The 13,794-nt window shown below is 41.9% G+C and overlaps 2 protein-coding genes across 4 annotated transcripts in view; both read left to right on the top strand.

Annotated features, from left to right (window-relative positions):
• The window catches only part of LOC146650368 (titin-like), a 218,405-nt gene that overhangs the window by 7,078 nt on the left and 197,533 nt on the right, over positions 1-13,794 (top strand). For 2 of the 3 annotated variants that reach the window (XM_085383775.1, XM_085383778.1), the window contains exons 4-24: positions 212-499; positions 670-749; positions 997-1,208; positions 1,293-1,368; positions 1,965-2,120; positions 4,913-4,972; positions 5,697-5,955; positions 6,191-6,257; positions 6,351-6,548; positions 7,203-7,342; positions 7,448-7,596; positions 7,679-7,906; positions 8,192-8,433; positions 8,727-8,959; positions 9,058-9,222; positions 9,308-9,476; positions 9,563-11,259; positions 11,350-11,631; positions 11,715-11,981; positions 12,137-12,409; positions 12,505-12,768. In XM_085383775.1, the coding sequence (XP_085239901.1) occupies positions 212-499; positions 670-749; positions 997-1,208; positions 1,293-1,368; positions 1,965-2,120; positions 4,913-4,972; positions 5,697-5,955; positions 6,191-6,257; positions 6,351-6,548; positions 7,203-7,342; positions 7,448-7,596; positions 7,679-7,906; positions 8,192-8,433; positions 8,727-8,959; positions 9,058-9,222; positions 9,308-9,476; positions 9,563-11,259; positions 11,350-11,631; positions 11,715-11,981; positions 12,137-12,409; positions 12,505-12,768 (5,505 nt within the window). Of the gene's footprint in view, positions 1-211; positions 500-669; positions 750-996; positions 1,209-1,292; positions 1,369-1,964; positions 2,121-4,912; positions 4,973-5,696; positions 5,956-6,190; positions 6,258-6,350; positions 6,549-7,202; positions 7,343-7,447; positions 7,597-7,660; positions 7,907-8,191; positions 8,434-8,726; positions 8,960-9,057; positions 9,223-9,307; positions 9,477-9,562; positions 11,260-11,349; positions 11,632-11,714; positions 11,982-12,136; positions 12,410-12,504; positions 12,769-13,794 lie in introns of those variants that run through there. The other variant, XM_085383776.1, reaches the window with a different exon arrangement.
• On the top strand, positions 2,131-4,899 carry LOC146650372 (uncharacterized). The gene is made up of 3 exons (XM_085383786.1): positions 2,131-3,652; positions 3,744-3,857; positions 4,374-4,899. Exons 1-3 carry the CDS (start codon positions 3,323-3,325, stop codon positions 4,701-4,703), a joined length of 774 nt encoding a protein of 257 aa, XP_085239912.1. The 5' UTR covers positions 2,131-3,322; the 3' UTR covers positions 4,704-4,899.

Raw genomic sequence — 13,794 nt, 5'->3', positions numbered from 1 at the left:
TCATGAGATAGCAGGTGTTTTTGGTCCACACTGACACGACAGCATCACGTCGTTATAGCAGATTTGTTATCTGCACAGAAATGGATGTAAACTGCAGTTACCAGATTAGAACTCTTCATTTTTGTTTATTAGTCTTTGGTGCTTTTAGTTAGGTTACTGCTTGGTAAGGGCAGGTCAGCATTAAAATCAAGCTAATCTTCTATCTCTGCAGTGGAGACGGCGCCTCCAAATTTCCTTCAAAGACTTCAGAGTTTAACAGTGAGACAAGGCAGCCAGGTGAGGCTGGATGTGCGAGTGACAGGAATCCCAACACCAGCTGTGAAGTTCTACAGAGAAGGGGCCGAGATTCAGAGCTCGGCCGACTTCAGGATCCTCCAAGATGGAGACCTGTATACTTTGTTGATCGCTGAAGCCTTCCCAGAGGACTCTGGGACATATTCTGTGACTGCCACCAACAACAGCGGACGGGCCACCTCCACTGCCGAATTGCTAGTTCAGGGTAAGCACCACAGTTTAATTAATTCTTCAAATACGTCAAGTTTGGTCAAAATATTTTATGTGGACACGCATAATCCTCATAATAATTGAATACTCCAGTTTTTAATATGTGTTAAATGATAATTTACCATAATTAATCAACCTAAACTTTCATTTTTATTGTTGTTGCAGGTGAGGAAGCTGTGCCAGCTAAGAAACTGAAGACTGTTTCCACATCCCAAATATCGGCTTCCCAGAGCAGAGTACAGAGGGTGAGATAACCAAGTGTTCTAGGGAACAATTATCTGAGTTTAAGTTGATTAAAGTAGAAAGCATAGTTCTTAAATAGTAAATATGTCTTTTCCCAGTATTATTCAGGTACTTCTGCCTGATTGTCATGTTATGGTGACAGTACTGCTAAAAAAAATGCATGAAAAAGAAACAGAGTGTGGAATTAATGTTTAAAGGTCATGTTCATATCTCATTTCTTAGTAAATATAAAATGTTCCCCTTTTGAAGGTGGAGACTAGTTTCCAGGCCTCCACTAAGAGGGAGATCCATGTAGGAGAAGGAATGATCACTCAGCATTTGGCTCACAAAACCCCCCCACGGGTTCCTCCAAAGCCGACCTCCAAGTCCCCGCCGTCCTATGTTTCCAAGGTGACGGCAGGACGTCAGCAGTCCCCTTCGCCTGTCAGACATGTGAAAGGGCCAACACCGACACCTGTCAGGTATGCAAATGTGATCTCAGTGAAGGCAGGTGGTCATCTAAATTGACTACATGAACTGACTGATCTACGTGTTGTCGTCTACAGACCAGTGTCTCCATCCACCAAACTGTCTGTTTCTCCCATCCGACCAGTCAAGTCTCCCATCATGACCAGGAAACAGGTCAGAGCATCTATCTGGAGTCCACTTTCACTGTCAAGATGCTGTAACAGTGACTTAGTGTACATGCCTCGGTTTGTTTGGCTTTTCAGTTTGCTCATCAGCAAATACCAAAAAAAAACATGAAACGCTGCATATTCCATGTATTTAACTGTATTAGTGCCATCTTCAGGTGTGGGGTAGCAACACAATTAGTGACTCTGATTTTGAATACCAGCTAGTTTTTGTACAAATATTATTGATCACTGATGGAACAGTCCTGTTTTCTCTGGTATTGTTGTTCTTGTCTTCCTGCAGAGATGCAGGGTGTAAGTTACTGTTAGAAAGTATATATGTATATATGATGTAACTGAAATTACAGCATTTGGCAATAGTAATAACAATTTTTAGAGGCAACATGAAAATCTGCAGGAGATCACATGTAACATCAGGATACAGAGGAAAAATAAAACACAATGAATAAAGTTTGAAAACTGGTTCATAAAGTGGCTTTGATCTGTCTCTCGAAGCACACACACAACAACTGCTGTTAAAATCTGCAGACCTTCATTTTTTGAACGTGTGTTAGATAAAGCGTAACCTCAATCGACTACTTGCAGGTATCTACCTCTGCAGAGGTTCTGCCGCCCTGGAAACAGGGAGACTACGCGACTGAGGCGAGCTATACCAGCATGGCAAGCATGACCGCTGTCAGCAGCACCACTCAGCTTCACATGGAGAAGCACTGGGAGCAGCAGGTGGCTGCCACCAGAGAGGTGAGAGTGGTACAGCCTGCATGCTGGTTAACTCAACTCAATCAGTACATCCAACCTGACATGCGTTTTGTTTGTGACTGCAGAATGAACACGGACAAATACTCTGTTTTTAATTTTGCTTTTTAAACTGACATCACTAACTTTTATGTTGTGAACATGTTGGCCCAGCTGTGCCGATGTATTGGATGTAAAGTGAACATGCATTTATTTTCTGTTCTTTCTGTCTTCTTCTTTTCTTTTCTTTTAATGCAACGTTGTCCTTTCTTGGTTATTAGCTGTGGCTTCTAATGTGATTATCCTGTTTGCCAGAGTGTGACTCTTTGTCATTTTGACCCAGTCTTTCTTCAGGACATTGTTACTGTTTTGAATTCACTCATAACCTTAAAATCATATTTATCGAATTGAACTCATCATAGAGATAATATCAGTAACAATCAAGCTCTGGGCAGCAAAAGGGTCAGTTTTGAAAAATGTATGTTCAATCCAAAGAAAAAACAAAGCTCTTTTTAAGAAGGTGTGGCTGAAAAATTCTAAATCAGTTTGCAAACAAGACGTTTCTGTGAGATCTTTTAGAATTGAGTTTGTAGGCATAAATGGTAAATGGCCTGTATTTGTGCTTTACTTAGTCCCTAAGGACCCCAAAGTGCTTTACACCACATTCAGTCATCCACACATTCACACACATATATACTGCACTAGTGCGCTGCACTAGTCAGCAATGATAAGAGAAAAAAGGAAGGTCCCATTTTAACCATACACAGCAGGTTTATTGACATTCTAGTAAATAAGAAAAGTTTATTTATAGAGCACTTTTTACAGGCAAAAAAATCACAAAGTGCTGTACAAATCACAATTATTAAAATAGCCAGCACTGCATCATTTACATAAGAAGTTTTTGGCTCAGGATAAAGAGAGAGTGTTTGGTCACATTGTTGAGAAAATGACCCACATACTGAGGGCTCGAGTTCCTGCGACAGTGCCCTGGGTTTGTGTCTTCCCACAGCCACCTTATGCATTTAATTCATCAGGTGACTGCAGATCAGGATGGTAGAGCAGCTCATCTAATAACTGGAAGGATGATGAGTTGATCCATGGCTGCTCCGATCTGCATGCCAAGTATCCTTGGACAAGATACTGAACCTCAAGTTGTGAATCTTGGATAGAAGACTGCGTGATATTTCACTTCTGTGTTGCGTGACTTTATGGATGCTTTATTTGTCGTGTTTTTTTCAGTCCTTAAGGCTTTTGGTGGAGCATTGTCTTCTCTGAGATGTGTGTGCTGCTTGTTGTGTCTTCAGGATGAGGGAGAAAAAAAGGCTGAGGCAGTGGCTACAGTGGTGGCCGCTGTTGACCTTGCTCGTGTCCTCAAGCCTGTGCATGGGGAGGGTGTTCGGAAAGAGGAAGAGGAGGATGTGGAGTTGAGGATAAAGCAACAGGCGGCAGCAACTGCAGAGAAACAAGTTATTGCAACAAAAACACTTCCTACTGAGCCTGCTGTGTCTGCAGAGCAGCACAGAGTCCAGGTCTCTCAGGTTGGACGAGTTCCCTGAATTCAGTTACTTACGTCTCATTTTAATGATATGGAGCATCAACTATCCTAACACACTCTGTTGATTACTCCAGATTCAGAGAACAACAGAAATCTTCTCCTGTGTGGACACTGGTGTCGTCCAGCCCCCAGTTCCACATTTCACAGTTTCTAAAGTTTCTGTTCCTAAACATGAACCTAGACATGAGGTAAGAAGAACAGCTTGAGGCCATCGTCGTCCCAAAACCTTCATTTGAATGTGAACATCTTAACATACAGTTTTCCTTCAGTCTAATCCCCGTTGATCCCGTCCTCACAGTATCATCCATCCTACCACAGCATTTGTTTCTTTTGAGGACTACCCCATCATAACATCCACTAGCTATAGTTTGTGGTTATTATATAACAGCAATAGTAACACTGTTTTTTTTTCTTAGATATGACTTTGTGTTTTGGTTCAGAGTAGTAGTCTGTAGAATAGATGAAGCAGTCACCTCGTGGAAAAACCATCTAAATCAGCTATCATCAGATAATCCCACCTCACGGATTAAATCAGTCACAGCAAAGAAACAGTTGCTGTTTCTCAACCTGTTTCAGTTTTAGTCCGTTTTTAGCTGGTTTAGATTTCCTGTTTAGCTTCAGTGTCTCTTGCTCACTAATCCCCAGCAGAATTTGGACTCACTATCTGTGTGTGATGGTTAATGCTGTTCTCATTGGCTGATCAGGTGTCCCTTGCTGGCTCTGCCATCGCTACACTGCACAAAGAGCTATCCTCCCCTTCAACCCCCAGAAAGATCATCAAGCCAGTCAAATCTCCCAGTCCGTCTCGACAGGCGGCGGTGGAGGTTCATGTGATACCTGAGCCCTTCCCACCACCGTTCAGAGATGTGCGATATAAGACTCAACTTGACAGCAGAGGCGCTTATGCGTTTAGTGAGGAAGAATTTGAGGAATGGGAGCCTCAGGTTGGTCTGATGTCCTCACTGCTATCATTCCTATCGTTCCTCAACTTAATCCTGTGTGGATGTTCACCTGAGTTCTTCTACCTATCTTAACGCAGCAGCAACTGATATGCTGCCTTTCACCTGCCTCATGAAGAATCCTCCTCCTCTTATTCCTGTCTTTGCTGCTTCACCTTCATCCCTCTGTCCTCTTTATATGGTTTTTTGTCTACTCTAACCTGTTTTCTCCCTTTATTCTAACAGAACCCCATACTTTGTTTTTTGGGGGACAATTTTTTAAGTTGTCTTGTTGGTTTCTGCAGGAGGTGGCTGCAGTGCCTACAAGATCCCAGGAGCCTGTTGTTCCACCCACTCTTATTGCTGTGAGTACTTTTCCTATCTGCTTCCTGTTTCCAATTAAATTCAGCTTATTTATAAAGAGCTAGTTGGCAAGAATGTACCTTAAATATCAGAGAGAAAACCTGATCCAGCCCTAAACATACACTTTATCAAAAGGAAAGACCCAATGAATGTAAGGTAACATGTTTTGTAGTGAAAACTTTAAAAGATAACTGATCCTTTCACAAAGTGCTGCATCTGACTTCATAACAGCCACTGAAGGTAGCAACATTTAAAGCTCTTCCTGTCATCAGTTTTCATAATAATACTACATAATTACAGTTTGTGATTCAAATGTATCTATTTTACATTCAATGTAAGGAATAATATATTTTTACATTTTTTGCTGAGTGAACCCAATAATGTACGAGAACATGAAAACAATTCACAACATAGAAATATGATCGTTCTTTCTCTCCCTTAGTACTCTCGCTACAGCATGTAGGATCGATTTTTAACCATTTAACAGAGCTTATACAACAGCCTAATAAGGAATTACATTAGTCTGGCCAAGAAGTAACAAATGCATGAACTAGTTTCCAGCATGTGTTTAATTTTGACAATATTACAAGACGAGGACATTTTAACGTGTGAGTTAAAGAGCGTATTCTGATCACTATTTACTCCTAGTAGGCCTTTTTGTCTTCAGAATATAAATGTGATGTAAAATTGCCGTACATCCTATAAACTTCTTTATGACTATTTCAGGGACTGAAGAACCTGACTGTGACCGAAGGTGAGTCAGTGACCTTGGAGTGCAAAATCAGCAGTCACCCTTCCCCGGTCATAATCTGGTTCAGGGAGGACTACAAGATCGAGAGCTCCATTGACTTCCAGATCAGCTACGAGCACGGATTTGCCAGGCTGATTATTCGTGAGGCATTTGCTGAAGACAGTGGCCGGTTTACCTGCACTGCCACCAATGAAGCAGGAACTGTGAGCACCTCCTGCTACCTGCTTGTGAAAGGTATCTATACTGGAATGATAAGCCAAAGTAAAGCTGACAAGCTTGTATGGAAATGAATTTACTGTAGAGGAGAAAAACAACTGGATTTTTGCACGAGCCTGCGGTCACCTGGTACACTTGAAAATTGATGAACACAACAGAGTCAAATGTCCAAGTTGTGGACATGCTAAAACATGTTAAACTACAGATCATCAAGTTTTATACAAACTAATTTGACTTTCACTTTCTCTTGTAGTTTCAGAAGAAATCGAAAGCAGAGAGGAAACAGCTGTCACAGAAATTGCAATCACACAAGAAAAAACGTGAGTTGTAAAAGTCAGATTCATTCTTTGCAGATTTATTGTCATGTAAGAATCCAAAGCTGCAGAATTGATAAAGCTATTGCTCCTCTTCAGTGTTGCAGCTGAAACAAAGCTGCAGACAGTGACAGAGTTGAGCGCAGGAGAACCTGCAGCTCCGTTCTTCATCAAGAAACCCACTGTGCAGAAGCTAGTGGAGGGAGGAAGTGTTGTGTTTGAATGCCAGGTTGGAGGAAATCCAAGACCTCACATTATCTGGAAGAAGAATGGCGTGCTGCTTACCACTGGATACAGGTGATACAGATTATAAAATACATACAGGAAAAAATGGATCCCCTGCTGAATATCTGAGTTTGCTGACTTGCAAAGAAATGAACAGAGACAGATATCAACCAGAAATCTATTGATTTGCATGTCACTGAGTGAAATAAGTATTTGATCTCTTTGATTTCATCTCCTATCTGTGGAACAAACAGGAACAGTTATAGTCCTGCTCCGTTATGAGTCAGCTGTTTTGTAATGTTTGCAATATTTTTAATGTTTTAGATCAGACCTTAAAAATTACCACAACTGTGATAATGATCTTTATTAACATGTAGGTAACTTACGTGTGTTTAGCAGTTCAGATATTTTCTTTATGAGGTCCTTTTAACAGTGGTCCTCTGATGACCATGTCATTGCAAAGCAGGTTAGTGTCTTTGAAAAGACATATTTACATCACCGGCCAATGTTTTTTGTGGATTTGCTTAACTGGAGCTAGCTATCATTGTCTTTTGTACGTTGTACACTCTCTAACATATCGTTTTTTTATTTTTTTAAATAAAAATCCACTTTACTTTGTAAGTAATGGCAGTGACAAACCAAATATTAAGGTAGAACAATTTGTTATTGAGCCTTGAAATCATGCTGTGACGATGAAGCACTAGCTTGTTTTGGTTTTCTTATCAGATACAAAGTTGCCTACAAGGAAACTGGAGAATGTAAACTGGAGATCTCGATGACCTTTGCTGACGATGCCGGAGAATACTCCATCTTTGCTAAAAATCCCCACGGAGAAGCTTCAGCTTCCACCAGCCTGTTGGAGGAAGGTACTAGCATCCTTTTTTTGTTTTTTGCAGTTTTAAACTTTCTTTAAAAATCACTTTGAAAAGATGTGTCTGGCTTTATCTGCGTATCCGTATCTGTGTTTACAGAGGAATATGAAGCACATATGAAGCAGCACGATGTAACATATAAAACTGAAGTGACTACGTCAGTGGTTCAGGAACCCTCCGTGGTCGTGAGTCAGTATGAATTGGAACAGAGGAGGACAATAACCCCGATGAGCTTTGTCTCAGAAACGGTACTTGTGCTATAAACATTTGCAGTGCTGTGATAACAGATCTCAATCTACGGTTCATAATTAATGTCCATCATTTTTGCAGGAATTCCTCATTTCAGCCTTTGAGGAGAGGATAATACAGAAGATCGAACTGTGTATCATGACAATTACTTACAGAGAGCTTGTGGCAGAGGACGGAGAGCTGGTAGTGACTATAGCAGATGAGGAGGCAGTGCAGCCAGCCTTTGACACACCAGTGAAAAACTACAGGATCATGGAGGGAGTGGGAGTCACTTTCCACTGCAAGATGGTTGGAAAACCACTGCCAAAGGTATTGAGACACATTCATATAGTGAAACAACTTTCACTCATCCAACCAAAGTTGGGTATATCAGAGTGATGCTTTATAATAAATAATTTGGTTTGCCAAGAAATATAGGTTTTTGGCCTTTATTTATTATTTTGTAAATACCATTCCAGCGTTGCTGTAAAGAGAAACATTTAAATCTGACAGTACAACAAACAGCTATGTTTCATGCTTTCTGTCGAGTCATCGCACTCTCACAGTTTTATAGCGTTTAGCCAGCTTTGTTGATCTACTGTCATCTTGTGCCAGATTGCCTGGTACAAAGATGGCCAGCGCATCAGGCCCAGTGCGCGTTACCAAATTGAAGTTCTTCAAGATGGGCGAGCCAGTCTTCGTCTGCCTGTGGTGCTGCCAGAGGATGAAGGCGTGTACACTGCTTTTGCCACAAACATGAAGGGAAATGCAGTCAGCTCTGGAAAGCTTTATGTGGAGCCATCCGAAGCTGTAACGCCGCAGAGATACACACCACAGCCAGCAGTACAGAGGATAAGGTAATCTAATGATGGCACAATTAAAAAAGAAATTAAGAAAATCACATATCGCCATGAGAACTGGACGTTGGATGTTTTGGCTTATAGCTTAGCTTTTAAAAAAGGCAGACAATATTGGTGACTAGCAGAATAATAGTAGTGCTTTAATAATACACTAATAATACACACACTTTTAATAAGCACACAATATCAGGTTGAAAGCTTTCAAAGCTTCTATCCACTGCATGTTTTACATTAAAATTTGTTTTGTTTAACTGCAGCCATGTCAAATGACGACACTGCTTTTTTCTCAGATCGACATCTCCTCGTTCTCTGAGCCGCTCCCCAGGGCGTTCTTCCAGCCGATCTCCTCGCCAGTCTCCTGCCCGTCGATTTGACGAAACAGATGAGGCTCAGCTTGAAAGACTATACAAACCTGTATTTGTCATGAAGCCCTCCTCAATAAAATGTTCTGAGGGGCAAACTGCCCGATTTGATTTGAAAGTTGTTGGCAGGCCAATGCCTGACACATACTGGTTCCACAATGGTAAGAACAGAAAAGGTAGCAGAGAAAAATTTCTTGATGTCTACCTTTGTTTTCTGATTCAGCCTCTCAGTCAACTCATTTTGCCCTTCTTTTCCCAGGACAACAAGTGATCAATGATAACACACACAAGATAGTGATTAAAGAGGATGGTACTCAGTCCCTGATCATTGTCCCAGCCCTACCACAAGACTCTGGAGAGTGGACGGTTGTTGCTCAGAATAGAGCTGGACGGGCATCTCTCAATGTAACTCTTACTGTTGATGGTGAGTGATATATAGCACTCTTGAACTTTTTAGTTAACCAAAAGATCATATTGTTAGACATTGTGTTGTTTTTTGCTATCTATAGCTCAAGAAACCCTGGCACGTCCTCAATTTGTTGAAAAGCTGAAAAACATCACTGTAAAGCAGGGCACTCTGGTTGAGTTGGCTGTCAAAGCCATTGGAAACCCCCTGCCAGACATTGTGTGGCTGAAAAACAGTGACATCATCACCCCACACAAGCATCCACAGATAAAGTATGTAATATCTAGTATTTTATATTTTGTTTTCAGTGCAGTATAAAAGTGCTTTCTTCAGTATATGTGACCTTTTACTTTTTCAGGATTGATGGCACCAAAGGAGAAGCCAAATTCCAGATTCCATCTGCTTCAGGCTCAGACAGCGCCTGGTACACTGCTACAGCCATCAACAAGGCTGGTAGAGACACCACTCGTTGCAGAGTCAATGTTGAGGTGGACTTTGCTGCCCCTCAAACCGAGAGGAAGCTCATTATTCCTAGAGGAACCTACAAAGCTAAAGAGATTGCAGCACCCGAGTTGGAGCCGCTTCATTTGCGATACGGCCAAGAGCAGTGGGAGGAGGGTGATCTTTATGACAAGGAGAAGCAACAGAAACCACAATTCAAGAAGAAGTTGACATCTATCAGAATGAAGTGTTTTGGACCAGCCCATTTTGAGTGTAGACTCACTCCTATTGGTGACCCCAATATGGTAGTGGAGTGGCTGCATGATGGCAAACCTCTGGCTGCTGCTAATAGGTTGCATATGGTCAATGAATTTGGATACTGCAGCCTTGATTATGAAGTTGCTTATGCTAGGGACAGTGGTGTTATTACTTGCAGAGCCACAAACAAATGTGGAGTTGACCAGACCTCAGCCACCCTGATTGTCAAGGATGAGAAGGGACTTGTTGAGGAAACACAACTTCCTGAAGGCAGGAAGGGAGCATATAGGATGGATGAGATTGAGCGCATGGCTCATGAGGGAGGACCTGCAGGAGTCGGCGCTGATGAAGAATCTGAAAAGACAAAACCTGATATTGTCTTGCTTCCTGAACCAGCAAGAGTGCTGGAAGGCAACATTGCACGATTCCGCTGCAGAGTAACTGGTTATCCAGCACCAAAGGTTAATTGGTACCTCAACGGACAACTTATCCGCAAAAGCAAGAGATATAGACTCCGTTATGATGGTATTTACTATTTAGAGATTGTTGACATCAAGTCCTATGACTCAGGAGAGGTTAGGGTGGTTGCTGACAATCCTTTAGGAACAGCTGAGCACACAGTAAAGCTAGAGATCCAGCAGAGGGAAGACTTTAGATCTGTCCTGCGTCGTGCACCAGAACCAAAACTTGCAGAGGCTACACACGAGCCTGGCAAGATTGGATTTGATATTGTGAAGATGGACCGACCTAGTGAGGCTTCACAAGACAGGGAAGTGGTTAAGCTGCGTAAGACACAGAGAATTCTTCATGAGAAAACTTCAGAGGAGTCTGAAGAACTGAAGAGCAAGTTCAAGCGCAGAACAGAGGAGGGTTTCTATGAGTCTATCTCGGCTGTAGAGCTTAAGTCTCGCAAGAGGGATGACTCTTATGAAGACCTATTGAAGAAGACTAAAGAGGAGCTGCTCCATCATATGAAAGAGAAAGAAGAAGCTGAAAGGAAGAGGATGGAGGAAGAGGGTAAACTCACTATCCCCACAATAAAACCTGAACGGGTCCTGCTCTCTCCCAGCATGGAAGCACCCAAGATCCTGGAACGCATTGCAAGCAAGACTGTTGCTCCAATGGATGAGGTTCGTTTCAGAGTCAGAGTAGTTGGTAGACCAGAACCTGAGTGTCAGTGGTTCAAGAATGGCATTCAGCTGGAAAAGTCTGACCGTATTTACTGGTACTGGCCTGAGGACAATGTATGTGAATTGGTCATAAGAGATGTCGAAACACAAGATTCTGCTAGCATCATGGTTAAGGCCATTAATATTGCTGGGGAGTCCTCAAGTCATGCCTTCCTGCTTGTACAAGGTAAAGCAAGTTCATCTAAAATCATTTCTGCGCCATGCTAAATTTTCTTTGTCTTGATTTGTTTTTGTCTTCTTCATTTCGCTGTTGCAGCCAAGACAGCAGTTAGCTTTACCCAAAACTTGGAGGATACGAGTGCCAAGGAGAAGGATACCACGGTGACCTTTGAGTGTGAAACCAATGAACCCTTCGTCAGAGTCAAATGGTTTAAGAACAACACGGAGATCTTCTCAGGAGACAAATACAGAATGCACTCTGACAGAAAAGTCCACTTCCTATCTGTGCTAATGATTGAAATGAGGGATGACGCAGAATACACCTGTGTGATTGCAGATGATGAGAACATAAGAACGAGTGCAAGGCTTCACGTGGAAGGTAATTTATCTAGAATATCCACCGGAACTGTCCTGTTCCTGTAAATTACATAAAAATGGTTCGGTATGTTGTTCTGTATCCAGGTGCTGCTCTCGAGCTCATCAAACAAATGGAGAACATTGAGGTACCAGAATCCTATGCTGGCGAGTTTGAGGTCGAGTTATCTCGTGAAGATGCTGAGGGCAGCTGGCTCTTTGGAGACAAAGTTCTCTCACCCAGCAATAAATACATCATATCGTCACGTCGAGGAAGACACACTTTGTCTGTCAAGGATGTCAGGAAAGAGGACCAGGGAAAATACACCTTTGTATGCGGTGATCTGAAGACCAGTGCCTCACTAAAAATGAAACGTAAGCTTAAAATGTGAAGTGCATGTTACTGCTGCTGGCAAACAAGAGAATTTTCATCAGTGTATTTCAACAGCGTTCTGTTGTTTCACAACTTTAACCTGTTGAAAAACATTGTGGGTAATTGTCTGATTGCATGTTTTTACCTCTGCCTTCAGTGCGTCCAGTGACACTGATGCAGCCCCTGACTGATCTGATAGTCTGTGAGGGTGATATTGCTCAGCTGGAGGTCAGGTTTTCCCAAGAGAATGTTGAGGGAACCTGGATGAAGAACGGCCAGGCCATTTCTGCCTCGGAACGTATCCACATTGTCATTGACAAGATGGTTCACAAGCTGCTGGTGGAGAATATCAGCACAGAAGATGCTGCCTTGTACTCTTTTGTGGTTCCTGCCCAGGACATCTCCACCTCAGGCAAACTCAGTGTTCAAAGTAAGAGTTAGAATTGGGTTTGAATATAAACTTAAAAATATTTTGTTAAAAAAAATTGTGACTTTTGACTGTCATCTTGTTGCTCTTTCTTACAGCTATTGACATTGTAGTGCCACTGAAGGATGTATCCTCTATTGAAGGCACAAAGGCTGTCCTGGAGGCTAAGATCTCTGCCCAGGACATCAGCTCTGTCAAATGGTACCATAATGACAAACTGTTGACACCCAGTGACCGAATCCAAATGGTGGCAAAGGGAGCAAAGCAGCGGCTGGTCTTCACCAGAACCTTTGCATCTGATCAGGGTCACTATAAACTAGTTGTTGGCAAGGTTGACACCAGCTGTAGCCTGACGGTTGAAGGTAAGAAAGATTTTTAGTGCAGTGAAAAAGTATATGTAACCTTCTGGATTTTGTTTTTCATATATCTCATATTTAAATATTTCAAATCATTAAACACATTTTAATATTATAACCCAAGTAAAGGCAAAAATTTTTAAAGTTTTTAAATGACGATTTTATCTGTTAAGGCAAAAAGCTATCCAAACCTATCTGGCCTATCCTAACCAAATAACTGGTAAGGCCACTCTTGGCAGGAAGAACTGCAATGAAACATTGAATCTTCCACATCACTGTGTATGAATGTTGTCTGCCGTCTTTGTAGAATTGTTTTAACTCTGCCACATTGGAGGGTTTTTGAACATAAACGGTCTGTTTAAAGTCACGCCAAAGCATCACAACAGGATCCCAGTCCAGATTTTAACTGGATTTGACTGACTCCTGAACCTTTATTTTGTTTTTTGACCAGTTTAAAGGTGGATATGCTAAAGTGCTTCAGATCACCGTGTGGGTGTATAATCATTGTAATGTTTTTTGCCTTTTGGTCAACTGTGTCTTTTGTAGTCAACGTCTCCCTTGGATGCCATATTTGCACTTATGTTTCTTATTGTTAAATCATGAACACTGACTTTAACTGTGGCTGTAAAAGGTTGAAGTTCTTTAGAGGTTGTTTTGGGTTCTTTTGTGACCTCCTGGAAGAGTAATCAGTGCCTTTTTGGAGTCTGTAAACAGTAGGGATGGGTATCGTTTAGGTTTTATACGATACCAGTACCAAACCGGTACTTTTGAAACGGTGCTTGAACCGGTGCTTAAAGAATGGAGAACACACACTTTGTCCAAAAACCTCTCATGTTTAGCAAGCTATCAAATACGGCGCATTTCTCGGCTTTTAACAAAATGCTATACGTCGCCAGGTTCGTCGTCAGATTCGAGGAGTTACCTCCTTTGACAGTATCACAGTATCAGCTTAAAGCACTTGTTGCAGGCTGCTGAGTTTGCATCTTTTGCTGTGAAGTACAGCCAGACTTTTGACCGCTTCGCCTTGGGCAT

Source organism: Rhamphochromis longiceps, linkage group LG16 (genome assembly GCF_057381845.1).
Source record: "Rhamphochromis longiceps isolate RC_006_pf linkage group LG16, R_longiceps_female_GT1.1, whole genome shotgun sequence".
Lineage (NCBI taxonomy): Eukaryota > Metazoa > Chordata > Actinopteri > Cichliformes > Cichlidae > Rhamphochromis > Rhamphochromis longiceps.
Note: the sequence above shows the minus strand (reverse complement) of the source record. Positions and strands in the feature narration are given on the sequence as shown.

Excerpts from the sequence above, each read along its gene's own strand:
- LOC146650372 (XM_085383786.1), top strand. The coding sequence starts at position 3,323 with ATGGATGCTTTATTTGTCGTGTTTTTTTCAGTCCTTAAGGCTTTTGGT. Across the intron at positions 3,653-3,743 it reads ACAGAGTCCAGGTCTCTCAG|ATTCAGAGAACAACAGAAAT; the intron begins GTTGGACGAGTT and ends TGATTACTCCAG. Across the intron at positions 3,858-4,373 it reads AACATGAACCTAGACATGAG|GTGTCCCTTGCTGGCTCTGC; the intron begins GTAAGAAGAACA and ends TTGGCTGATCAG.